Source organism: Lepidothrix coronata, unplaced genomic scaffold, assembly GCF_001604755.1.
Source record: "Lepidothrix coronata isolate B3197 unplaced genomic scaffold, Lepidothrix_coronata-1.0 Scaffold9, whole genome shotgun sequence".
Lineage (NCBI taxonomy): Eukaryota > Metazoa > Chordata > Aves > Passeriformes > Pipridae > Lepidothrix > Lepidothrix coronata.
Genome location: NW_016690189.1, coordinates 10,535,151 through 10,560,911, shown reverse-complemented (window position 1 = coordinate 10,560,911; position 25,761 = coordinate 10,535,151). Strand labels below are relative to the sequence as shown.

General features: G+C 42.8%; 1 protein-coding gene across 1 annotated transcript in view; it reads right to left on the bottom strand.

The window, feature by feature from the left end:
• The window catches only part of UTP20 (UTP20, small subunit processome component), a 62,290-nt gene extending 50,584 nt beyond the window's left edge, over positions 1 to 11,706 (bottom strand). Inside the window, exons 1-12 of the mRNA XM_017804340.1 lie at positions 11,603 to 11,706; positions 10,850 to 10,930; positions 9,514 to 9,580; positions 9,189 to 9,321; positions 8,520 to 8,708; positions 7,449 to 7,530; positions 6,657 to 6,794; positions 6,115 to 6,270; positions 4,322 to 4,468; positions 3,699 to 3,833; positions 2,174 to 2,251; positions 1,319 to 1,497 (exon numbers count right to left, since the gene is read on the bottom strand). Coding sequence (XP_017659829.1) covers positions 1,319 to 1,497; positions 2,174 to 2,251; positions 3,699 to 3,833; positions 4,322 to 4,468; positions 6,115 to 6,270; positions 6,657 to 6,794; positions 7,449 to 7,530; positions 8,520 to 8,708; positions 9,189 to 9,321; positions 9,514 to 9,580; positions 10,850 to 10,930; positions 11,603 to 11,647 — 1,430 coding nt within the window. The 5' untranslated portion in view covers positions 11,648 to 11,706. The remainder of the gene's footprint in view (positions 1 to 1,318; positions 1,498 to 2,173; positions 2,252 to 3,698; positions 3,834 to 4,321; positions 4,469 to 6,114; positions 6,271 to 6,656; positions 6,795 to 7,448; positions 7,531 to 8,519; positions 8,709 to 9,188; positions 9,322 to 9,513; positions 9,581 to 10,849; positions 10,931 to 11,602) is intronic.
• Between the last annotated feature and the right edge of the window lie 14,055 nt (positions 11,707 to 25,761).

Here is a 25,761-nt window from a genome sequence, read left to right as displayed (position 1 = left end):
ATAAACCTCAAGGAATTAGGATTGTTGGTCCAGGGAAAGAAGATCTCAGACATTTCTGATGAACAAAGCCTGCTATTTGTAATTGCATGCAAAGAGTAAGAAATATTCTGCTCTTTATGTTCCCTGCAGATAAGCAGCAAGGGATTTAAAGTGCAGTAAAGGAGGTTTAATTCATACACTGAGGACTAGGAAAAAAACAACAACCAAAAAACCCCAAAATAAATCAAAAAAACACCTGTGTAACCATTAAGTACTGGCACAGACTGCCAGAGGCAGCTTGGGAATCTCCAGAATTGGAGTATTTAATAGCTATTTGGTCAGACATCTTTCAGGACCAGTTTAGGACACGCAAATTCCATCCTATGTAGAAGATCGGGTATGCAACTCTTGAGATGTCTCCCAGCCCTAACTTCTACCACTGACATTGCAAGAGCACAGAAAAAGTCCAGGTAGGACCAAGGTTTTCTCAGCTATGTACTCCATACCACTGAAAAAACAGAGAGATCAACAGACAAAGAACATTTGGCAAGAAAACCAAATTTAATCATTTTGACTCAACCTTTTGTTCTCTAAACCCCAGTACCTTCACTCTTATTAAACAGAAGTAAGAAAAACCCACACAGAGTGGGTTGCTTTTAGGAAAGATAAAATCTTACATAAAAGGCAATACAAGTCAAAAGTTTTGAATTCTCTGAGTCAGAACTACAAGAAAAATCACTATCGGTAGATTAGCAGCAGTCATTCTGTGCTTCAGCATTTACCCCAAAGAGGCTCCAGGGGAAAGCAACCACTTCACTGCAACAAAGCCAACTTTGCAACTAGAAGCAGTCAAGCTGTGCCAGCACAGTGCTGTATCTGAATTAATTACATGTCCTTTAGTATCCAGCTGTGCTCTATGGTAAGACTATAGTACTGCTGCTACAAAGCTCCTGGACAAGACATATGCCTACAGGGAAGAAATATGGGGCACAGGCAGGAGGTTAGGAATGATGAGAACCTGAACTGCAGCACTCACTACAAAGATTACCTGCCTAAGGATGCAGCATGCATGTTAGTGTAACAAATTCCCATCATACATGTACCACAACACTCTTCTTATAATAGTGATATCCTTTCCAGAGTAGCACCTCTTCTCAAATAATCTCAAAAAGTAAAAGGGGATCCTACTGCCTCACTTGGTTTGCAAATCTGCCATCAACACTGCTGTTCACACAACTTCAGCAAACACTGGAGGGCAACTTTTACATAGCTCTGCACTGCCTTTAGGCCTACAGTCATGCAGACACATCTAGTGTCTCCTAAACTTGAGAAGTCTCACCTGACAGATGATTCAGTGAAAATGAGAGGATACTTTTCAAATGCCATTGAACCGATGGTAGGAGGCTCTGCTTTCACCAAAATGAGTTTAGCCAGAATTGCCACAGCCTCATCCTTTGCAAAGGTATCTGTGCCAGAGAAGCAATGTTCAATGTATTCTAGAAAGCATGGGAGAAAATGCTGAAGGGACAAAAAAAAAAAAAAGGTCAAAAATCAAGGACTGGCAAGTTTCTCTAACCATCAACAAACCCACAAAAAAAACCACGTGACACCAGCCACACAGAATCCAAATGCTCACAAGTGAGCCAGCAAAGCATCAAATTTATCAGTCCTGGTTCCCCTAGACACCAGCACACAGACATTCTCTTATCCCAGCAGGGACAGTGGTTTAACAAAAAAACTCAGTTTGCCCCAAATCGAGTCTCATTAGGACATTCCAGATACCCAACCTTGGCTTTCACCTCCCACTCCATTTAATTAATTTGATTCCTCACAGATCACCAGTTAGAGGCCCAACTTATCAGACATCTCTTACTCATTTCCAGTTAGCTTCTCCGGAACTACTTCTCTTCCTCTCATCCATAACATGCCCATCCTTTTAATTCTCAACAGAGAGGCTTATTTTTGTGAACAGATACCTATCACCTTTCTCCATCTCTGAGAACCCTTACAAAACTTTAACACAATAGCATAAGTAGCCTCTTTTGTTCTTATCAGATCATGCCAGAAGTTTAAATAAACATCGTGTCAATACACAACAATCCTTCAGCATACAGGGCAGGTAAATATACTATGGATTCCCAGTTGTTCCCTTTGGCAACAAAAGTAAACATAATGCACAAATGCTTCCACCTACCCTCTCAAATTGCTTCACTGTGAACATCGCTTCAGAAAAGTCCAAAAGAAAGCGCCGTTCAAATCCACTTGCAAATACCTGCAAGATGCAAATGAAAGTTTGACAGGAAGAGATTTACAAGAGACATTTCATAGTCAACTCTCCATTATCCATGGGACTTTTTTTCCTGGTACATGTATCAATCATGCTTTGAACTCTGAGACTCCCAGCCTGGCTCTCTTGCTGGTTCTGGCACATAGAGCAGTACCGTTTCCAAGTGACAATTCAGGTACAGAAATGCACAGTCCTTTTTAACAAACCCTGCTGACATAACCCTTTTTGACAAATGCTGTTGGATCCAACTGTCTCTGTGCAAAGACAGCTGAGCTATCTCTTTAATGTGATGTGGAAAATATAAGTTCAAAGTTCTAGGACTGCAGCACAGACACCAACTGTCAGGAAAATATGTTTCAACTCAGCATTTTTTTTTGTAGCAGGTTGCAGGAAGTTTACTACCTCATGGGCAGAGTCAACCGCTTTGCCTGTGGAGGATCCAAGATAGGAACAGTCCTTTGAGATACCCAGGATCAGTGCTCCTCAATGCCAAGATGTGCAACGTAACATACACATACAGATCTCTCTTTCCCAGATCCTTCAGAAGACAAGGACAGCTTTAAGCCTCCTCCAGTTTAAAAGAAGCTCACACAAATATTCTCAAATGTTTGAAGGACATCTCCAGAGCAAAACTGGCCTCCTGCCACAGGCAGAACCGACCTTACTTCAACACAAGTAAACACTGAAGACCAGATGAAATTTAATCTTTTTTAAACAATTGCAAAAGCTCTACTTTGCCACTGTAAATTGCATAGCACTTTTCTTTCAAGTATTTTTTTTTTTTTACACATACACTTCAACTACGGTCCACACTGTTAATTGCAAAATCATAATGTACTGTAAAAGGAAAACTAAAGAATCAGACTCCATTGTAGCATCTCCTATTAATCTCTGTAACATTGCATTTGATAGGAATGTACACAGTTGATCCTGTCAATGCTTCAGGAGCAAAGGTAGTACTGAAATATGCTTACCCCTCTGCTTTCTAAATCAAAATTGCACTTGTAGGAACCCTGTTCACAAGGCTAAGCCATGGTCATTAAATGCTTGTAAACTTAATGAAAAACGTACCTTTTTCAGTAAGTTTGACTGACTGGCCTGCTTTATTACCTTAGGTAAGACATGTCCCTTCCCTGTTCTCCCTCCTTTCTCTACAGAGGCTGTAGGTATTTGAATCAGAACCTGGTTTTCATTGCAATGATGTCTGCCATGGTGGCATTGCTATACTGATGGCCTGTGCAAGACTGTCAAGGAGTCCCAAGACCTCACCAGACATTATTTAAGGCATTGGGCAGCTTCTCCCTTATCTGTGCAAAAGGCTAAAGGGAACCTTACAGTATATTTCCCAGTCTGAAATAGAATGTCCAGAAATCAGCCTGCTCTAGGGAACTTGAACTCTGGGATTTCTGGCATAAGCAGCAATCCTTGTTACCTTCTCAATAGCTTCCTTCGTTAAAGAATCAGGCAACAAAACATTCTCAGCCAGTAGGAATGTAGAAATGGTGTTCAGCAGCGTCTTGCAGCAAGATGATGAGAGATATGGTGTTTGTAACATTTTTATTAAAGCCTGAAATGAAAGAGAGAGAACTGATATTCATCCATGAAGATAATGACTAGCTGGTCTGAATGATCCGGACAGTCCCTGGAGCAGGAGGGCACAGTGATCTAAACTTCAGCCCACAGAAACAAATCCTAATAGTCCGGTTGAAGCTTGAAGGCACTAAATCTATCCTAGTGGGGTCAAATTTATGTGAATCTGCAGAACTGCTTTACCACTGATATGGGGGTCTAGGTCTCCACAGTGGCAGGAACAGGTCTCTAGAAACAGCAGCTCACTTTCCCCCTTGCTCATTTAAAGGAGGGCTACACTAGCATTGCAATAGAGAGGTAAAATCTCACAGGATTGGAGAGGTAGCAATACTCAAAATAAATATCTCCGTTCACTCAACTCAAATCCTAAGCCCAATGATGCACCAGAAATATGTACGGGTGCTTCAACTGACCACACCTCTTTTATATTCAACTCTGACACATCAAAGTGATGGTCTGACCTACCCGACAGACATCTTCAGGCAGTGAAATTTTGGATCCATTCGCATGTTCCACGAGGATCAGATAAGCTTGCAGAATCCTTTCCATCTGCTCTGAAGCCACACAGAAGTTGGCCTTAGTTATTTTCCTCTGCAAGTCTAAGAGTGACTCCTGTTTAAATAAAATAGGAAAGTGAAATATTTCAGATAAATATCAGACTGTTTCACTTACTGGTACTTGAAGCACATTCTAAAGAATCAACATCTCAGCTGCCCAACAAACTTCTGCTGGCTCTCTGACACATGGTCAACAAATTGAACCTTGTAGGAACACTGTGTGATTTCCCTTATGTAAAAACACATCCTAGATTCCTTGGACAGAAAACACGAGTATCTCCTAAAGTGAGGGTCTCCAGAAAGGCTAACATTTGACATATAAAATAGGCAAAAGGAATAGAAATATTCAGCTCCAGACCCACAACGGTATGGAAACACTCAGCTTTCACTGGAATTATCAAAATTTAGGTCCTCTTACACTTTATGCATCATTATGCTAATGTGCATACTGAGAGGTTTCTCATATCATGTACATTATACAGCCAATGGAATTGCCTATTTCCTATTACCTATTGTCCCTTTCTGTCCAAAGGACATAAACTATCTTTGATCTTATAAACTTGAACCCACTGACAGCTATCACAGACTACATGAAAATTTCCCTCTGAGCGAGGTATCACCACACACCTACCAGTTCCCAGGGTAAAAAAAAACAAGCCTCATTAAAAATAAAAGGAATGATGTCACAAATTTACAAGATTTTATCACAACTGCAGATGCTGAGTCAATGAGATCTCAGAGATACAAAACATCCAGTGGCGAACAAATCCGTAGCTAATGGCAGTCAGGCAATAACTGCTATCACACTGGCTGAGGTAGGAGGAACAGGATGGGATTTTCTAGGAAACTGGTTAGTCACAGGGAGGAAGTTCCAAGAAGGAACAAGTAGCACTATTTACCCCTGCCAGAAGGACTACCCTAAAACTCACGTGTACCATTTTCTTCAGTTTCCCATTTCACCCTTCTGAGGAGCACAGCTGACACAGACTATGTCGTCAGTTGCAAGAGGTTTTAATCCCCCTCAGCAAATCTCAATCCCAGATGTGAGATAACTTTTAAATGTTGGCCAGGTAAGTAAAACACACCTGCCAGGCCCTTGCTGATTATTCTACATCACCCTGACTCAAGACAGAACAGCCCACAGCACTCAACTGTGCTCCCTCAAACCACAGGCTGTAACCCTCAAGCAGCAACACCAGAACACCCAGACTGAAAACATTCTGATTTTCAGTGCTTGGCTACAAGGTTCAAACGCAGATCTTCAGGTTCAGCCCAGGTCTTTGCTGTAAAAAGATCTGCAGGGCAAAAAGCTTCCCCTTTGCTGTCACAAAGTGGGTTTGAACGACCAATATACCTAGTTCAGAAATATTAAATGTGCACTAGCATTCCCAACCCAGCAAGGGCTCTGTGATGTGTGCCAAGGCAGATCCTACAAACCACCCTTGCCCAGCCATGGGACTGAGCTCCAAGTCTCACACACAGTAGTTCCTTTCTCACTCACAAAACAGCCAGCAGGGTTACTGGAATTTAGAAAAGAACGGTGGGATTTTTCCCATGCACATGACACTGTATTTAATGTTTCCAAAGCAAAAAGTAAAACAGTTCTGGTCCCACAAAACACAAACACTCTCTTGGTAAGCACACGTTTTTTTGTCAGTCACTCATGAATAAAAAAAATAATAAGAAAAATAATCAGTGTACCTCCAGGCATTTGAAGACAATGTTAAAATGTTCCTTATGGATATGCACTACAGCTGATCTGATCATCTGCTCGAAGGCTTCTCCAACAGCTACCCATGGTAGTTCAATTTCTTCTTCTGTAATAGGCCCCAGTTTCAACAGAATTAACTTCACAGCCTGCACAGGAAAGGAGCACATCATGTCCTTATACTTAGGAAATAAATCTAGCAATCCTAAAATTCGTTAGTGCAATATATTGCTAAAATATTCCAGGGATCTCAATTCTTTCTAGAAGGAGTACAGACTAAAAAAAAAGGCTACCACTTAAAATCTGAAATATCAGCAAGCAGTACAATTTTAACACACAGGAATATAGCATAGGAATTATTAAAACCAACTTTCCTATCTCAAAAAATATTCTTACAAGGCTTTCAGATCCTACCAAGTAAAGATCAACAAGGATTCACTGAGCTGAACAAGACAAATACTCAGTGTTTTCAGTGAGCACTGCCTAAGGCTCCATTACAGTAAGAGTTAAACCAGCAATTTTGTCTTGTCTTTACCGTCTCTGCACAGGAGTGGAACATGTTTCGAACACCCTTGCACATCTCAAAAAGCAGCTGTCCTACACCTTCCACCTTTTCGGGGTGCTCTCCCAGGTCACGGAGCATTAAATTGAAGAGTGCATTTTTATCAGAAACCTACAAAACACAAGGAGGAAAAAAGTTATCTTCTATTCAGAGCTACCAGACGGATAGAGGCAATTAAATGACTCCACAGTACCATGTTATTCTCCTAGTCCTGCCTTCCCACAACAGCTCAAACTCATTATTTTCTAAAGAAAAACCAACAACTGCCGCTCCCTTTCCTTACTCCATGAAAGGCTGCTGTGTGATCTTGATTGATTTGCCTGGGAACATTACATACTGTGATCTTCAGAAGTGCAAAAAGCTTTTCACAACCATTTCAATTCTACAAAGGCCTTAAAGTATTTGTGGAAAAGCCAGTGAGCAAATGTACATTTACAAATTAAAGCCTCCCTTTTAGAAGACCACCTTACTATTTCTAGTCATTTTAGATAAACCAACCACAGACACGTAGTTTCACAGCTCTTGAAACAGAGAGCGCTAAGGCTTCTATTTGCCACTTCTGATATGGAGTGCATTACATTCACAGCAAAATACTCACTAAAAATGACAACCTAGGACATGCTGTATGGCAGTTCAGGCCTTGCTAACCATTCTTTGGAGAAAACCTAGTATTACAAAATCCAATTATTACAAAAACCTAATATTACAAAATCCCAAAGCCACCACAGAATGGAGATAGCATCAAAGTACAAACAGCTCACTTACCTTTCTCATTAGAAAGACAAAACTTTCAGCAGCAAAGTTTCTGATGTGGAGTTTGTGGTGAGCCAGCAGAGTGCTGTACAGGCTACAAAGACACAAAATAATCCACTGTCTTAATGGCAATGCAAGAATTGCCATCAACTGGCAATTAAAGAATTATTTTCAGTTTACATTAGCACTTTTTATAAACACTAAGAACCTGTCCTCCTAGAGAGGGTAAATACCCTCCTCACCTAGATTCCTTCCCACTCTCTCTGGATAAAGGAGTTTTGTAAAGAAGGTGAAATGACTGCCAGGCAAATCAGCTGCAATCAGAAATATCTCTAAAATATCTGGATCCACACAGATTCAACTGCAGCATCAAGATTTTCAAAATACATGTTTAGCCATATTTGTATTTCAGTTGAGCCAAAAGGCTCTCCTGTGCACTTAAAAGTTTTGAAAGATTCAATTTGCAGGGGTGATAAATATTTGCAGTTTGCTGGTAAGTATCAGTAACTGTTGTAGGTGGCCCATCATGTGTTCAGTGCAGAGGGAGTGGTGCCTCAGACTCACAAGTCAAGCAGTTAAGCAGGTGTTTTTCTCAATATTCTCAACAGCTTTTACTGGGTTGGGGAGGAAATCTGTAACATCTTTTTTGCTCCATCTGTTCCAAACTGAAATTAGGAGGAAGCAACATGTCCCCACTGTTTATGACAAAGAGAAGAGCCCTGCTAAAACAGCAATGTAAGACCGAACAAGCAGTCATACTACGTCAGGTCACAGGCCTATCCAGCTCAGTACTCACTCACTCTACAGCAGCAGCCAGGAGATGCCCGGAAAAGGTTTAAAAACACAGCAAACACAAACAAAACCAGCCCTCAACTGCCTGCAGCTAAGGAACTCTCCAAGCCCAGAAGTGACTTCTATGCATTTGGTAACTCACTGCAGCTTGGCCAGTTTCTCTCTGAGAAAAGCTGGGAAAGTGTGCTAATAAGTATACTGAAGCATTAAGCACATCTATTTGTGTGGCAGTGACATTTCTACAGCATCTAAGAACTGCTGATCAAGACAGACATTGAACATGGTTTTTACCTGTATATGTTATGTATGTCCTTCACCATCAATCTCCACAAGTATTTGTAGAGATAGGAAAGAGAGGTAAAAGCCCATTCCAGCAGCTCTGTGTCCTGTGTATCCAGTAACTTGGTGATGGTCAGGAAAAAGTCATGGAAGTGAGGATAGAAGTCAGCCTGAAGATCTCGAGCCAGCTGCACCACTAGACTGTGTTTTAGAAAATACACCAATGTTAGTGCATTTCAAAAGCAAACCAACAAAAACCTAGTCCAACATTGCATAATCCAGCACAGTCTCTTTGGAAAGAAAGAGAGCATAATTTTTACTTCTCACTTTTTTAAAAATATCACCTATTAGGCAGCTGTGGATGGCAAGAGTCTTAAGATTTTCAAAAAATCAAGCAGACAGCAGAAAACAAGAGATCATAAATTATTAATATCAAACACAGCACATTAATATTCTGTCTGACACTCAGTAAGCACCCCCACTAATTTATTTGCCTTGTATTAGCTATATTTTTTTGACTTAGAACCATAAAGCTCTACCTGGGAAATATAATCACCTTGGGCATCTCATTGCTATATTTTCCTCTGTTACAATAAAGAAAAAGAACTCTTAAAAGAGAATTTAGGATCACTTGTAATAACATGAAGGATTCTGACTGGTTTTTGTGACCACAATACTTACTTTAACAGGGGTTGGTAAGCAAGACTGCCTTCGACTTGCAAATGTGTCTTCAAACTCTGCACAATGGCACTCTGGTAATAGACCAGCTGGTGGAAGGACTGGCACTTGTTGGCCACTTCATTGTAGAATTGCACTGTTCAAAGCACAAAACAGAAACCCTGAAAACTCATCCAGTTCCTGGTAAACACGTACGGTGTTAAAGAATGATAGTGCTCCAGAGACCAGCCCAAAAAACAGTCAATAATCTCCCATTGGGCTCTGGATGATGAAGAAACATGTTTTAACAATTTAAGGAAAGCGGGAAACATGAACAAAAATGACATACCAAAATGCTGAGTGAGGTTCAGTTCCTTCCATTTCCGTAGTCCTTCGAAAAAGTAAGTTTCAACCTCCTGTCAAAACAAACATGAAGAATAGCTACCAACTCTAATGAATGTATCCTGCAAAAATGAGAGGTTCAAATGAAGACAACATTTTAAGACTATTCCAAGAAATCCTGATGACTTCATTTCAACAGGTGTTATGGAATTTCCCTGAAAATAAGACTTTCTTTCTGTATTCAAAACACATTTAAAAATACTTTCTGATGACAGGACTTGTTTATACATTTGGTTTTAATATCTCTGTTGATTGGCCTTGATAATCTAAGATGCTGAGTCACAGTCCACCCAGCACAATGCTTTGGGATTTCTTTTGGCATCCCCACAGGTACTGAGTGGGAAGCTCAGATGAACAATCCAGCAGACGAGGAGGTAATAACCCACCAAGCACTATAATCACAATGATGATCTATATAACACATATAAATGACCCTTATGATCCATAAAGACAGATGCTCATGCTTTATACACAAGCTGCCAGTATTGTGTCACTCTGTTCACCCAAGTAAAAAGGGATGGCACATGAGGAAATGGCTTAAAATTGTGCTAGAATCATAGAATATAGTGAGTTGGAAGGGATCCATCAGGATCACAGAGTCCAAGCCTTAGCTCTACAGAGGACACTCCAAGGATTACACCATGTGCCTGAAAGCATTGTCCAAACACTTCTTGAACTCTGTCAGGCCTGGTGCTGTGATCACTTCCCTGAAGAGCCTCAAACACCCTTTGGGTGAAAGGAGGTTTATACTGGATATCAGGAAAAATTTCTTCACTGAACATTGAACTGGACTGCTTGGAGAAGTGGTTGAGTCACCATCCCCGGAAATATTTAAAAGACATGTGACGTGGCACTCAGGGACATGGTTTACAGGCAAATTTGGCACTGTTAGGTTAATGGTTGAACTCAATGATCTTCGAGGTCTTTTCCAACTTATGATTTTCAAACTTATGATTCTATTGCAACTATTCAGCACCTGCAACTTTCTGCAGGACAGGACCTAGGACTGCTAAGTGACCCAGCAGCCAGTTCAGTAACACCCAAAGGCCCGCCAGCCACACGGAAGCCATCAGGGTGGTACTGTCAAAGGGCCTCTATGGCAATACCGAAAAGCAGGTAAAAAAGTAAAAGGGAACAAAGCATGAAATGAGGCTCCAGGAAAGGCAGCTCTTGCAGAAGCTTCTTTCCAATTTCCTCCTGGCTAAATTTGTTAAGTGACTCTTTCATGGAGTGTATCTACTTGCGATGTGATTTCAGAAAATTACCGCAATTGCTGCTCTTACCTCAGCATAACTTCCAGTTCTGTCAATACGATGAATAATATCAATGTTAATATTGCTTAAACGCTCCGAAAAGGTAAGAAACTGTAAAACAAAAAGACATATATGTGTCTTGCTCACTTCTGAGACCAGTCCTTCTAAATCCCTCCCAATAGCACACCTGATAGCACACACACTACAAACAAAAACCCCACTTCTAAAGACAGACTATCAGATAATACCGTCAATATCAGTATTACCTTAAGATTAAGGCAAAACATGCTTAAAACGCCCAAGAGCAGGACTGATCCTCTCTTCCCATGCCCTGCAAAACCGAGGCTCACAGACCACGCGTCTGCCCAACACAGTGAAAAAGATGAAGAGAAAACTACCCAGATTTCAAGAAACTGCCCAGGTCTCAGCCTTCCTGAAACAACGCCTTCGTTAATAAAATTATTGCTTATTATTTTTTTATTAAATTATGTCACTTTTCTATATTTGGGCCGTGGTGCGCCAGCTGCCTGACAGGGACGGTGACTCGGCTGATGGAGGTGCCGGGTGAGGGGCAGAAGCCGCACTCCGGCCCGGCTGTCGCAGCCGGACCCTCACAGTGTTGGCCTCGGGGAGGGGTGACCCGACTCGGCGGCTCTACGCCGCCCGCCCTCACGCCTCCTGCCCTGGCATCGCTTCGGCAGCCGGGCACAACTGAACTAACGCCGACGGCTGAAACCCAAGGTCCCTTCCCCCGGCACCAGCCGCGTCCGGGCGGGCGCTCACCCGGTGCGTGTTCCCCGACTTATGGGCTGAGGGCTTGCTCTTCATAGCGGCGCTGGCGGGCGGGCCCCAGCGCGGAGCGGCGCAGCCCCACACACCGACGGCCGCACGTGCGGACCTACGCGCAGGGCGCCGCCATTCCCGCCGCGGGCTGCCGGGAGCGGGGGCGGGCCCGCCGGCGGAAGGGGCGGGCGGCGGCGGCCGGGGCCGGGCGGCGGATGCAGAGAGTGCCCGAGCACCTAGGGCAGGGTGTGGTGGGGTGTCTGCCTCCGTCTTACCTTGGCGGTGAGCGGCGGCGCCTCGAGGACTTTGGGCAGAGCAGCTGCGTTCCTGTGTAGGGCGGAGGGCTGTGGCACCCCGGTACCGAGCGAGGCCCCAGCCGTGCCCGAAGAGGACAGATCGGCGCGTGGTGAGAGCGTTCTGTGGGAGAGCAGAGCTCTGAGCACAGCGTCGATGGCTCAGCACGAAACGGCCCCTGCTCAGCTCCCTGGTCTTAGTGCAGACTTTTGTCCTGATCCACAAAATAATAATAAAAAAAAAGCTCATTGCAGACAAAGTACATGCAAATCAAACCCTCGCAGAGGAGCCGATGATTACGGATTGGTCATCACTCGCTGCCTGTGAGAGCCTCTGCCAGCGGCTGAAGTTGTGGAAGGTGAAGAATGTGTATTGGTGAGATGGGAGATGAACTAAACGTCAGAAGAAGCTTTGGTTTGGGCAGGTGAAGTACAAACAGCTCACAACCATGCAACCACTTCGAGTTAAAGCTTACATAGCTTGGGAATTTATCCTGCCCTAGGCTGCCTGCTCTGCCTGTTACAGGCAGCTCAAGGCCATTTTCAGAAACCAGGTGTGCAGGTTATTCAGACAAAAAGACACAGGGTTGGATTTGAGCACAGCTGAAGTTCACTATTAGGAGCACGTAGGGATCCCCAACTTTGAGCAGACCCACCGGGTTAAACACTGCCAGGTGCATCCAGCTGCCCACAGGCAGGCAATTAGCCATTAACATGATAGCCATCTGGACAGGCAGGGGAACGTGCTTGCTTCAGCACCTGTGACTTCTGGCATTTGCACTTAAGTGAGAAGAGAATGCCTAATTTAGACACTGGAGTTTGAAAAGGTTGGCTTAAGTGATCTCAAGCCCAAATATCTCCATGAGAAAGTGCAGCTAAAAGCATGTGGAGAGGTCTAGATCCATAAAAGAGCTCAGGTACCATGATACAACTGTTTAAGAGCACAAATAACCCTCCAGAAGTGGTTAGTAATTTCACCTAGTATATCTCCTATGTATTGTGTACTTGTGGAAAACAGTCCACAAGATTTTTCTATTATGAATAGCATCTTGCAGAGATGCTGTAGAACTTCCCGGGGTGCACATGCTACAAAATCATCCAAGGGAATGAGCAAAATCTAACATTCATGCAAATTAACAGGGAGAGTGCTCTGCTTGTTGCAGAAGAGTCATCATCAGCAAAAATAAAAGACATTAGAAGAAGTTTTTAGAAGGCTACAAATGCTTCTTTGTGTTTGTAAACTGGCAACTTCTCAGTAGACCTGCAGCTGCTGATGTTCATGAGAGTTTCTGGACGCAAGAAGTACTCATGGACTGCATTTCAGCCGGCATTCCTTACTGCACTTGGAGATACATCTGAGTGAGCCTCAGGTATCAATACCAGTATGGCCATGACAGTAGGTCTGGCACATCAGCTGGTTATGTTCAGTGACCCAGAAGGTCCCTTCCCCACTTCTGTATGAGCTGCAGCTATGTTAACAGTATCCTTACTACATACACTCCTCTGACTGCAATGCCTCAAGCCTCAGGCCTTATTCTTGTACTTTTCCTGGAAGATACGTGGTTCTCCCATCTCTGAGCAGGCCTCAGCTCCAACACCCTGTGATTATCTGATGGCCCCTGTCAGCAATTCTCCTTCAGAAATCCATGCTAAAGGCATTAAAAATTAAAAGCAGTTGGCCTTAAAGCAGATGGCCTTCTGAAGAGCAATGGCTTATTGGTAGTGATACCTGTAGAGGCACGTAGAGGAAACCATTGTAAAACAGCACATGCATGTCTATCAAAATAGTCACCTATGCAGATGTGACCTCTTCACACATTCACTGTAGGCAACAGCCACCTGACTGTAATCCATCAGCATTTCTGAGACAGGTCTAAGATCCCTATGTCTCCTCCATTCCTGGGCTTTTTAGTCCTCCTGTCCAAAATCTATTTGCTGGACTCAGCAAGAACCAGAGACACTCAGTGTAGAAGCAAAGCAGGCTTGTCCTCTGGAAATGTGACACCTTAGCCTAATAATAGTAATTTGGGGAAAATACTTCAATATTTAACCCAAGATGGTCTCACAGGGCAGAATTCATCTCAAATAACCTACATGTTTAGAATGCACGCCTGCCTCGGAGCAGTAACTTCAGGCTCCTTTTATATTCACTGCCGATCTAGACACATTCTTGTACTTGAAACAGTTGTGTTAGAACAAAATTAATTGTGCCCTAGAATTGGTAGTCTCAGAAAGTCTGGATGACATCATATGTGCATATGTGCAACTGACCCTGTGGATGCCCCCCAATGACATGGCTCAGTAACTACATAAATACACACTATTCAAACAATAACAGGGTTGCCCTACTTCTATCATATTTTTATGTGTATTAATCACAAGCACAACACATACCCCTGAAGCCTGTATGACACTGAGTCTCTGTCCTAAAGAACATGTTACCTGGCACAAGCCAAGGAGCAGCCAGGTGAGCCTATTTTTAATCTCAGGATACTGTAGATTGCATAGGTGCACAGGTGTAAGATCAAATTTTCATTTTCCTACTATATTCATACAGGCATGGTGGAGATGTGCCAGAAAAGGAGTTTGCATAGGTAATTATATTGTGAGAAGATTTTCCTTTTCAAAATTAAATATGACAGGCTAATAGATTAACAGAAACACCTGTGAATTTAGCCAAACAACTTGCAAGCTTGGATGGCCAAAGCTAAGTTCCTCAATCAATATTAAAGACACTAAATAAGTAACTGGAGCCTTAAAGTAGTGACAGTTTTTTGACTTGGTTGTGAACCCAGAAGCCTTTCTCTTTGCATATCTCGACTCACCCCACAGAACAACTTGGGGATGCACAGGCTGGGTGCACATGGCTGGAAACATGCTACATCACAGGAGCTCTCCAAAATCCTTGTATAGGGGGAAGCTGACATGAGTTTTAAGGCAGGTTATGTAAGTGCAACATTTTCTTTGGTGAATTCTTTCAACTGAAGCAAAAGGATTTATATTTCTTTAATTTGCCTGGAAAGTAAGAAGAGCCCTTTGAAACACAATGACATATTTTCACTGCCAGTTTCCTCCTCAGCTTCTAGCTGGCATTTTGCATTGCCTTGCGGAAGAAAACCCCACAAGATTATGTCGGATGTTGTTGAGAGCACTTCAAAATCAAAGCAGACAAGATGCTGGAATCCTGTTCTGCAATGTGGTGGAACTGTTTGGCCACATTTTTTCTAATATGCCTGAAGCACAGAGATTCTGCAAATAATGCTACTCCAGGTCAATGCTAGCTGAGTCGTGGGGAGACTTTCACCTACCCTTAGGTTTGCTGATCGGAGAGGGTTTTAGACAAGGAGCTGAAATATAGATCCCAGACTTCTGAAGCTATTTGGGTACGGGGTTAAGCATCCATGCCTGAAATATCCTGAACTTAGGGACTCCCTCACAGAAAGGGGCACTGACAACCTAATTTAACCTCTTGAGACACTGAGGCCAGTGACTCGTCTATTGCATGTCAGGGTTCTGCTGTGGAGCTGGAGTAGGTGGGCTGCACTAGCTCCATCTCTAGGAGTAAACTGAAAAGTGCCAGAGTACAGGGATCATCCACACTAATAAATCATCAGCCCAACCCCTGGCACAATTTTGGTTCATGCCAACAGGTACTATTCCGAGTCTTCCGACCAGTAGGAACCCATACCTTGGGTTTTTTAGGTTGTGTTTGTTTGTTTGTTGTTTTGGGGGTTTTTTTGGAGGTGGACAAGAAATTCTAGAATTTAATTTGTGTCAGAAAGAAAAAGGGTCTGATTTCTGCACAGACAGCCTTTATACAGATAGGCCCAGGACAGGAGAGGTCCTGGGAATAGAAACAATAGAAGCAGCAGAAGGAAGATTCACAGGGGAAGCACGGGGCATGGAAAAGACAATTAGGGAGGATGGAGTCTTGTCCCCCCAAAGAGATGTGAATGCTCTCCTGCGTTTCAGTCTCACCACTAAAATGAGTGGCATCTGGAATTGGCAGAAACCATCTGGATTTCAGTCTGTCTGTCATGTGTCTGGGGCTACTAACAATCTGTTTACAGTTTAACACAAAATTCAGAAAACTGTCATGAAACCTGACTGTTTGGCATGTCTGGGAACAAAGCGTAAAGACTTTAGCAGTGAATCTGAAGCTATGCTCTCCTCTTCCACCCTGAAATCCCTCTTGCTTGTTTGGAATCTTGAAACAACAGTGATGAATTGAGGCTGAAAGATCACAACTGTAAGTTTTAAGATCGTAATAAACCTTCCAAAAAAGGCAAAATGGAAAACAATAAAAATCTCCTAGAAGCAGGTGCACATGAGGGAATGCTTCCCTCAAAATCATCGTCATCTCCCATATACAATTTTTCTTCTTTTATCCTCTTTTGCTGTGTCTTTATTGGCCCTTTTATCTGCATAAGGCCACTGAGGAAATACTAAATCAATAATCCAAGACAGCATTTTCTCACTATGAGGTTGAGAAGCTAATTGTGAGTAGAAAACACAAAATCACAGAAAGATCTAGTCAAGGATATTTCCTTTCTCAGATGGTTTCTGCCTTTAAACTTGTAGTCAGCTGTGCATGACATTCAGGGGAAAATAAGGCCAGGCTCATAATTTTGTAACTGAAAGGAATGCGATGTTCCTGGCATGGGATAGAAGGTAACATACAAAGCAATTGATACTGTACTTTTCTCTCTGTATGCATCTAAGTCATACAACATAGATCCAAAATTTAGGTACCCAGATTTGATGTTTTATCTAATTTATTTGCTATATTTTTTTTCTTATTTGAAGCTGTCATAATATTCATGCAGCTCTAACTTTGCTCTCAGGTTCCAATAGACACAATACTTCACTTATCTGTTCCTGATCTCATAGATACAGGATACCTAGTGTACAAAAGCTGAAACTCTCAAGAAAAGGTCTAATAATCTCATTTCTGCAGAGCACTGTAAGGAAAAACCATTTAAACTGATACATACCCTTAAGCTGAGACTGTTAGGAGGCAGTCTAATTTTGGTGTGTACTGCTTGATGAAATATTTGTGGATAGCTTAGAAAAATGGAAGAACTAATACAACATCAAGAGACAAAGCAGCTCTTCTTGCCACTTCCACTGTGTCATAAGCTGCTGGAACTGGCAATTTCATGAGAAATTTCCAGCACTGATATGAAATGGAAGAAAAAAACCCAAACAAACAAAAAAACTCAACCAAATCAACCAACCAACCAACTAAAAAAAAAAAACCCACCAAAAAATTACTAGATTCTTTGATTTGTTTCCAAAACTCCATATTAGCAGAAGAAGAAGGATTTGCCACCAGAATCAGTTCCACTTCCAGACAATGTCCCTAGCCATTATGCAGTAGGACTTTTAGGGACACCTCAGATGTGTGTGTATGTGTTCTTATTCCTAGCACCTCAATTTTCTGTCAATGAATCCATGTCTGTGATAAAAACCTTATGAGGAGACACAACTCTACTTTGAAAACAATTCTCTCTGGAGGAAGAAGTGCAAAATTTCATTGATGCTCTGATTGTGGAGATGTTGATAATGCTAAGGAAAGAAATAGGGCTATCCCTTCTCACTACAAAATTTGAAAAAGTTTTAGACCCTACTGCTGCTTCTAATACTGACTTGTGGGTCTAATTTATGATCAGATCAAATAGGAGCCATTAAAACAACTCATAAACATACTGAAATAATAGATCCCTGCGCAAAAGTTATCTAGAGGGAGACTGACACTTCAGTAATAAAGGAAGTGGAAATGAGCATCAACCTCCAAGTGAGGATAGAAACCCAAAAGATACTGAAACAGATGTCCTGCTTGCTTGAACTGGGCAGGCACTACCACAAGGGTGCAGTTCACCTTTCTGGCTAAAGCCACTGGCTGCATGGAGGGCTATATTTGGCCTGGTGTTCACAGCCGCTGGAAGAAGATGAGTACTTGCAGGGTGCCCACCAGTGCCTCTTTCGAACTGAGACTAACTGAGCCCCTTTAAAATGGTGGTCAGCTAATGGTACTGTACCAATACAGAGCATCTGCTGTACCAAGAGATAGATTCCCTTAAAACCAGCTGCAGCCTAAGTGCTTCTCCTCAACTGGTACTTCTACCTCTGTGCTTGCTTGTGCATCACAGCATCCATCAAGTTTGCAAATCGCTAACACTGTCACATGGCATTTCCATTATAGGTATTAACCTGACCGTGTGGAAGCTGTGGAGGCTTTATGATGCTGGATCTGCACCATTCCTTTTGTATATCCAGAAATGCACGTTAAAGTTATTATTTCTTCCCCATTGCCTTAGCCTAAAATCCACATTTTCATCAAACCCCACTCAATAGCTTATTTAAATGCATGCTAACACAGGATAGCAATACACTATAACAGACATTAATTTTAAAAGTCCTAGTGTGCCCGGATTAGTAAAGTCCTCCTCCCAGGGAGTTTGGTCCTGAAAATCCACATGACGCATGTCCACTGTCCCCCACTCACCACAGATCACCCACCACTCCTTAGTATCCTGCAACAGCCATAAGACTGCAGTACAAGAGGCCAAAAACTATGGTGTGTCCCAGCAGCACATTGGAAGAGACCAAGGATGCTGGCAGCATTTCCACTCTCCGAAAAAACACAGAGATTTGCTATTCGAAATGTCCAGATCTCATCAGAAATTAGTGCAATGAACCTCATGTTATAGAGGAAAACAAAAGAAACAAACCAAACCAAAGTCAGCAGGTGCAGATGGTTGGACCTGAGGGAAAAACTTCCTTTCTTATCTACTTTTGGTGATGGATGTTGCTTTGAGGATGTTTGACAAACAAATCAATTAAACACATAGAGCTGGTGCAAATATGGATAACTGCCTTCAGACATTTCCAAGCAATGTGTGTCTGTGTGATCTCCAGCATGGGCAGCCTTGACAGAGAGTAGAAGAAGGACTGAAGAGAATCAAAAAGGGGTTTAAAAGAGAGGCAAGGCACTGAGTTCCTAGAGACACTAAAAAAATGGAAGAACGAACTGAATAGCAAACAGCAATTTTGGGGGAAATGCCTCTTGGGACTGTGGGTCCAAAAAAGGGGATTCTGGCAGAAGAAATGTGAGAGGGAAGGAAAAGAGAAAATTTCCTAATATGAAGAGATGGGGAGGAAAGGATTGAGGGACCACAGGGAATTTAGCAGTAGCAATTACAAAGAAAGATGGGAGGCAGATAACAAGGAGATATGAGAACTGGTGATAGACACTCTGGAGTATGAATGGAAAAATACATCCAAATAATCAAAATGATGAGCTAGTCAGGGCACTGGGGCAGTGGCAGGGAACATTTTTCAGTGTGTTTTGAAGTGCTAAAGTTAGCAGGCTCATTTCTAGCGTCTTCCTCTGTAGAAAATGGAAAGAGACAGGCTCCTCCAGGGAGCATATCAAAGCAGCAACGTTTTTTCTGAAGAGCCTGTCTCTCTACTCTCTCAGTAGGGAGCCAAGCTGCATAACCAAAGTATCTACATGGAACACCTAAAACAAACACATGTCAAAATAACATCAACTAAAACCTGTGAACTGCGATAATTTGGATAGCAGGTAGTGGAAAAAAGGGAAACAACAGAAATAAAATAAAGAAATTCAGAAGAATCTACTCAGAAAAAAAATCAATTTTTTTGTTGATTATTCTGGTGAACATTTGACAGCCGTTTCTCATACATTAACTGGAAGTAGTTGAATTGTAATTCTATTGATGCGAAGTTGAACACCTTAAATAAACAAAAGATCTCAAAGCCATGAGAATAAAGTTCAAGCGTGTAACTTATTTATCCATTTGAGTTAAATAAGTAAAATCTGTGCCACAATTTTATTCCCATACTAGTTTTTCTCTTGAGCAAATAATTATGCAGCTACATCTCACTGCATGGACAGTCCATAAATAAATTTTGAAATTTGTTCTTTTAAATGAAAGAGGAGAATTCTCCAGCAAATGCATTATAGACTCCAAATCATTCAGGTTTAAATGCTCAGTATTCAAGGCTAACTTAAATACTTCCTTCAATTGTGAGGCACTGACTATTGATATTAAAAGGTGTGTTGGTATTAGGGGGTTACACAATCTGAAGTTTCCTGCTCAAGACCATTAAGCACTCACATGTAAATTCTTTTGCTTGCAAACTGCATTCATTTGAATTTCAGTGGAATGCAAAAATAGAAAAAACAAACAACTAGAGAAGGTTTCCTTCAAAATGTCAACATCAACCAGGACTTTTATGCCTCTCTTTGACTCTTTTCTCCTTGTTGATCTCTTTCTTTGCAAGTTACTCTTTCTGTCCTTGTGTCCCAAACAAGCTAAGCATGAGAGCACAAGCACTTCTAGCAAATGAGTTGTTACCCTGAAAGACTTCCCATGACTGGGGTCTGAAGCAAAGACCTTTTGCAAATCTACATCTCTTCAAATCTAAGATTTGGATAGGATGAGGATTGGAAATGCTACAGACATAGAATTAGGGAACTATGCTTCTTGAAATATTTGTTATGTTTATGGTGGTATTTTAAGACATAAGACACTTGCACCCTTGTTATTGCTCACAAACAGTATAAAGTCTGTGCAAGAGGGATTTCTGTAAAAATACTGGCTGGAAAGAAGTTTCTAAAAGGATGCTTGGAAATGTATCCTGGTGATTTTGTTGGAAATAAAGAGCTAACAATTACAGGACATCTCTGTACGAGAAAATCCCAATGCTCAAAATACAGGTGCCCGATGACTATTTCTAAGGAACTTATGCAAATTTCACAAGGAGTATTGGTTCTGATACTGCTCATCTGAATACCCTTGCAGGGTCATTCTGTCATGTCCAAACACTATGAACAGAAAAAGAGCTGACAAAAAATAATTAAACAGACGGGTATGAAAATCACTAAATAAAACTGTGGAAGATTCCTCTAAGGTAGCTGCCCTGGTTTTGGCTGGGATAGTTAATTTTTTTCTTAGTAGATGGTACAGTGCTGCATTTTGAATGTAGTGTGAGACTAGTGTTGGTAACACATGGATGTTTTAGTTGTTACTAAGGCGTGCTTACCCTAAGTCAAGGACTTTTCAGTTTCCCCTGCTCTGCCAGTGAGCAGATGCACAAGAAGCTGAGAGGGAGCACAGTCAGGACAGCTGATCTAAACTGTCCAAAGGGTTAATCCATACCACAGAACTCCATTCCCAGGGGAGTTGGCCAGAACATGCTACTCAGGTACAGGCTGGGCATCAGTCTGTAGGCGGTGAGCAATTGTGCGTCTCTTGTTTCCCTTGGATTTTATCCCACTCCCTCTCCTTTCCGTTCAAATTGATATTGTAATTATTATAATTTTTATAATAATAATTATTAGATTTTATCTTGTTTCACTTATTAAAATGTTCTTATCTCAAGCCACAAGTTTTACTTTTCTTTTTTTTCCAATTCTCTTCCCCACTACAGTGGGGGTGGGGGCAGGCGGTAATCTAGTGGTTGCATGGTACTTGGCTGCTGGCTGGGATTAAACCATGACAGTAGCATTAAATCAGGAGAGAAGAAGCAAAGTCAGTGATGGTGGTGGGCTTAACTATACTAAGCTCAGCAATTCAAAACAGCAGTGTATGGACAAGCACAGCAAGCAGAAGAGATTAGGGTGTAGCCAAACACTAACGCATCTTCAGAAATATGAAACACCATCAGAAATCAGCTTCTTTTACATCAAAATGCAAGCAGACTTCTCAAGATGATTAGTGGTACTGTGCAGGAAACAGTTGCTGCAAGTCAAATCTACCATAAGTAAAAGAAGTGCATTTTGACTTGAAGGATTGCATTGTGAGAAAAGTCAGACTGTTTAATTAGGAGTCAGTGATTAATTTTGATATGTTGTTCTTAACAATAACTATGATGTAAAGGAAATTTAACAGGTAGCTCCATGAACAGAGGAGTAGATGGAACCTGGATCCCCATATGCCTGTGTCTTAGTACTTAAGAAGATGAGAAGCTTTGCCTGCAGTTGGGTGTTTTTAAAGTCTTCCTCTCGGATGGTTTCACCATTACCTAACAGAGGTTTAGTGCTCCTGCTGCAGTCCTCCTTTCAATAAGAACATTTATGGGATCCCTCTTTTTTTTCCTCCATCTACTTTAATGCAACTGGTAGTTCTTTAGTCTCTCCGAGGCCTCAGCCTCTCTGTAGATTTGGTCATGGTGTGCTGTGGTCATTGGATGAAGGACAAACACTTTCCACATGCACACATGTATGTATACACAGAGAGCATAATCCCACACCCCTCATTTCCTAACAGATCATCCAAACAAAAATAAACAGGGTTTTTCAAAATGACAAATCATAATGGTGTTCCCAGAAAAGCCCAAATAGAGTACAAAAAGCCCAAAAATTAGTTTTTGCAGATTTTGTTTTGAAATTATTTTGTTTGTTTTTACCTACAGCCAGTCATTCTCTGGCAAGGTTTCCAAGGTGATCTGTGTGTAAGCAGAAGAGAACAGAGTTCAGTCTTCCAGACCCAGTCCTGGCACTCAGTTTTACAGGAGTAAAATTGAGCTTGAACTGCTCTTCATTTGCAAACTGAGCTCAGCTGGTGCAGGTACCGCTGAACCCCACATAGTCTGAAACTGCATACTCAAGCAAGGAATTACTGGAATTTAGAAAGCTCTCACGCTGCCAGGGCAAATTGCAAAGGGTCTTGAGTCACTGCTGAACAGTGGTCACCAGGCCTCCAAGTGCTATCCTACCTCACTTACAGTTGGTTTTGCCCACGCCCACATTTGCCTACAAGTAGGAGAATTCCTCAAAATCTATTTCCACAACTCAGTTCAGAGAGGTGGGCAGCATCTCTCCAAGGGCTCAATATATTTGTCTTATCTATAGAAGGAAATCCATCCCACCGGTCTCCCAATGCAGTGGTCCATCCATATGGAAAGCAGCAGGGAGGGACTGTCCTTCCAAGCAATAGAGACACTTCCAGTAACACCTCACAGAGGTGTCCAGTAATGGAAATGAGACCAATACCATCACAAGAAAGGAACTGTTTGGACCCCTTAGGCAGTCTGGGGTTTGTTTAGTCAGATTCATGTCCTTTTTAATTCGAGGGTGCTGGAGAAATGTGAATCTTACACTTTGTGCTATTAAACACTGAATCCCAGGGATGTTAGTGGATCTCACAATAACAGAATCACACAGGCAGTGAGGTGAGAGACCACATAAGACCCAGTGGAGATGGGGTAGGGTGCTACAAGAAGACAATGAAATATGCTCTGAAGACATTTAAGTATCTAATCGTAGCAATGAGAAAAAGCAAATATCTGCAGTTCTGTCTTTGTTACACAGTACAACTCCACACAGCTAATTTGATTCCATGTGTGAAAAATCCAGAAGAAAAACGTTTAGTCCTGTTCTCCAGGACCACTTCCTGTGATTTAGAACATGGACATCACACAGATTCACTGCTGGTTCCAAAAATGGAAACATCCAGCCTTTCTTGCTGTATTGGTCATGATGACATTTGAAAGACAATTTGCTTAACACTACTGTTAAAAGAACCAAAGATACCACCTGAAACCAGAGTGATGTGCATTTCCTCATAGCTGCTTGTGTTTCAGTTAAGAAACATGGTTTGTTTTCCAATACGTGTTATCACTTGCTGTGTTTACATCATGTCAAAAGTGATAAAGAAGCAGAATCAAAACTGTATTAATCCTGTGTAGTTAATACTTTAAATGCATGTTATTGTTTGAATGGTTTCAGCAACATGATTCCTGAAAGAGTGCAAACAAGGGACACCGAGCAGAAAGCTCTGAGCAGCACAAGCAGTGGGTCTGGGCAAGAGCCTGTTTATGTCCTTCCCTTGAGAAAGGGGTTGTGTTTTTTGACAACAAATACTTTTTCCAGACAACAGCAGTTCATTGCACTGAGTGGAAGGTTCTGGTTTTGAATGAAACTTTGCTGGAAAGGTTTCACGTCTTTCACATTGTCAAAGGCTCATTTAGGGCAACCACCTCAGATGATCAATAAATCAACGCCTAATTGGTAGGTGTAGTCGATAAGTTTCTTTCTTGGTCTTTCTCAGCAGGACATCTGGAAGCTGTTACTCATCGTATAAGTAATTAGAGAGTAACTGGGCCAGAGAGACTGATGCCCTAACCTGCCATGGGGAGATTAGGACATGCCACTTGCACCACAGTGGACAGCTTCTGTCTGTTCGGGGACATTTACACTCCCAGATAGGCATCTAGAGTCCAGAACAACACAGACATGATTTCACAGCTCAGCTTAATAATTCTGCCAGACCAGATTTCTACCTGCACCCTCTCCTTTCAACATGCACTCAGAAGTAACTCCAAAAGGCCTGCCAAACCCAGAGCTCCCAGGAGAGAGCAGTGCTCCATGATCTGTGTTTGGCTGTTGGGTGTCTGATCATTCATTTCTATTTTAAAATACAGAAGGCTGCTGAAAACCACATCTCAGAAGGGTCAGATTCAGGCAGGTCAGAGTGCCTTGAACTGAACTCAGAGCACTTGCAGCAAAGACTGCTTCCAGTAAATCCAGCTGTGGTTAAGAGCCAGGAAAGGCTGGGCAGGAAGGAGGCTTAATCTACCTTCCATGAAAGGAAACAGGAATTTATGGTCCTCAAGCTGGTACTGACTTTTCCCAGAAAATCACCTCTAGCATAGCACTATGCCAATGCACAGCCCAAGATGAAAGATACTGTGCAAAGCTTCTGAGCCCTGCTGCTGTGTGTGGCTGTGCTGCTGTCAAGCTCATCTAAGTCGACTTTGGCATCCTTTCACCTTCATTCCACATCTGAGGTTGCTGATATACAGCAAAGTGGCGAATGTGGTATTTGCTGTGTCAGTCCTGTGTGTGCTGCTAGCTATAGGAACGGGCACATCTCCACTGCTTGGCATCCACGGCTTTCAAACCCCACAGGTGTTTTTGATGTATTCCTCTGTGGGTAAGATATGTGAAGTTCCATTTCTGATATTCCTGTGTACTTTGACTCTTGAACCTGCAATTAGTTGAAGACTCTTAAGTAAAACGTGAGCACAGTGCAGGTAATGGGGCTTCCCTGTTATGCAACTTCAATGTTCAGCAACTTCCTTGGTAATTCTCATTCAGTGAGTTACCTTCCAGATTGCTCAACCCATGGAAATGTATATATTAAACCATATTTTAACCTTCTTCATTTGGGGAGATGGTGGCCTATGCTAACGAGGAAGGGTAGGTTCCCTATCCTGGGGAAATTCAAGTGAAATTCTTTCCTCCAAAAGCCCTGGACGGCGATTCAAGTTTGCAGTGTAACCCCATTCAGGCGGAGCTCTGTCCTGGCGCCGCATCCCGAAGCCTGGGCGCCCCAGGGCCCGGAGGCGCGGGGCGGGCTGCGATGGCCCGGGACGGCCCGGCCGGGACGCTGCGGGGATCACCGCCCCTTCTCGCTCCGCGGGGGCGCGCACCGCCACGGGGAGGAGCGGGCACCGGTACCGTATAAGGCCCGCCCGCCGTCCCGGCTCCGACACTCGCGCTGCCGCTCCCGGCGCAGCCCGCTCCCCCTCCCGCCCCAGCAGACACACGGTGGAGACCTGCGCGGGGCGCACCGCACCGCACCGCACCTGTCCCGGCGGCGGACACCAGCCCGCCTCTCTTTGCTTCTGTCCCGGTGTGCGCATCGCACCGTTCCGCACCTGCCCCGTCGGGGGACACCGCAGCGCACAGCACCGCTCCGCTTCTGTCCCAGTGGTGTGCACCGCACCGCCCCTGAGCGGTCCCGGCGGGGGGCACCTCCCTGGGGCCCGTCTTCATCTGCTTCCTCCTGCTCAGGCCGCTCTCTGCCAGCCCTGAGGGGGCAGCAGCTG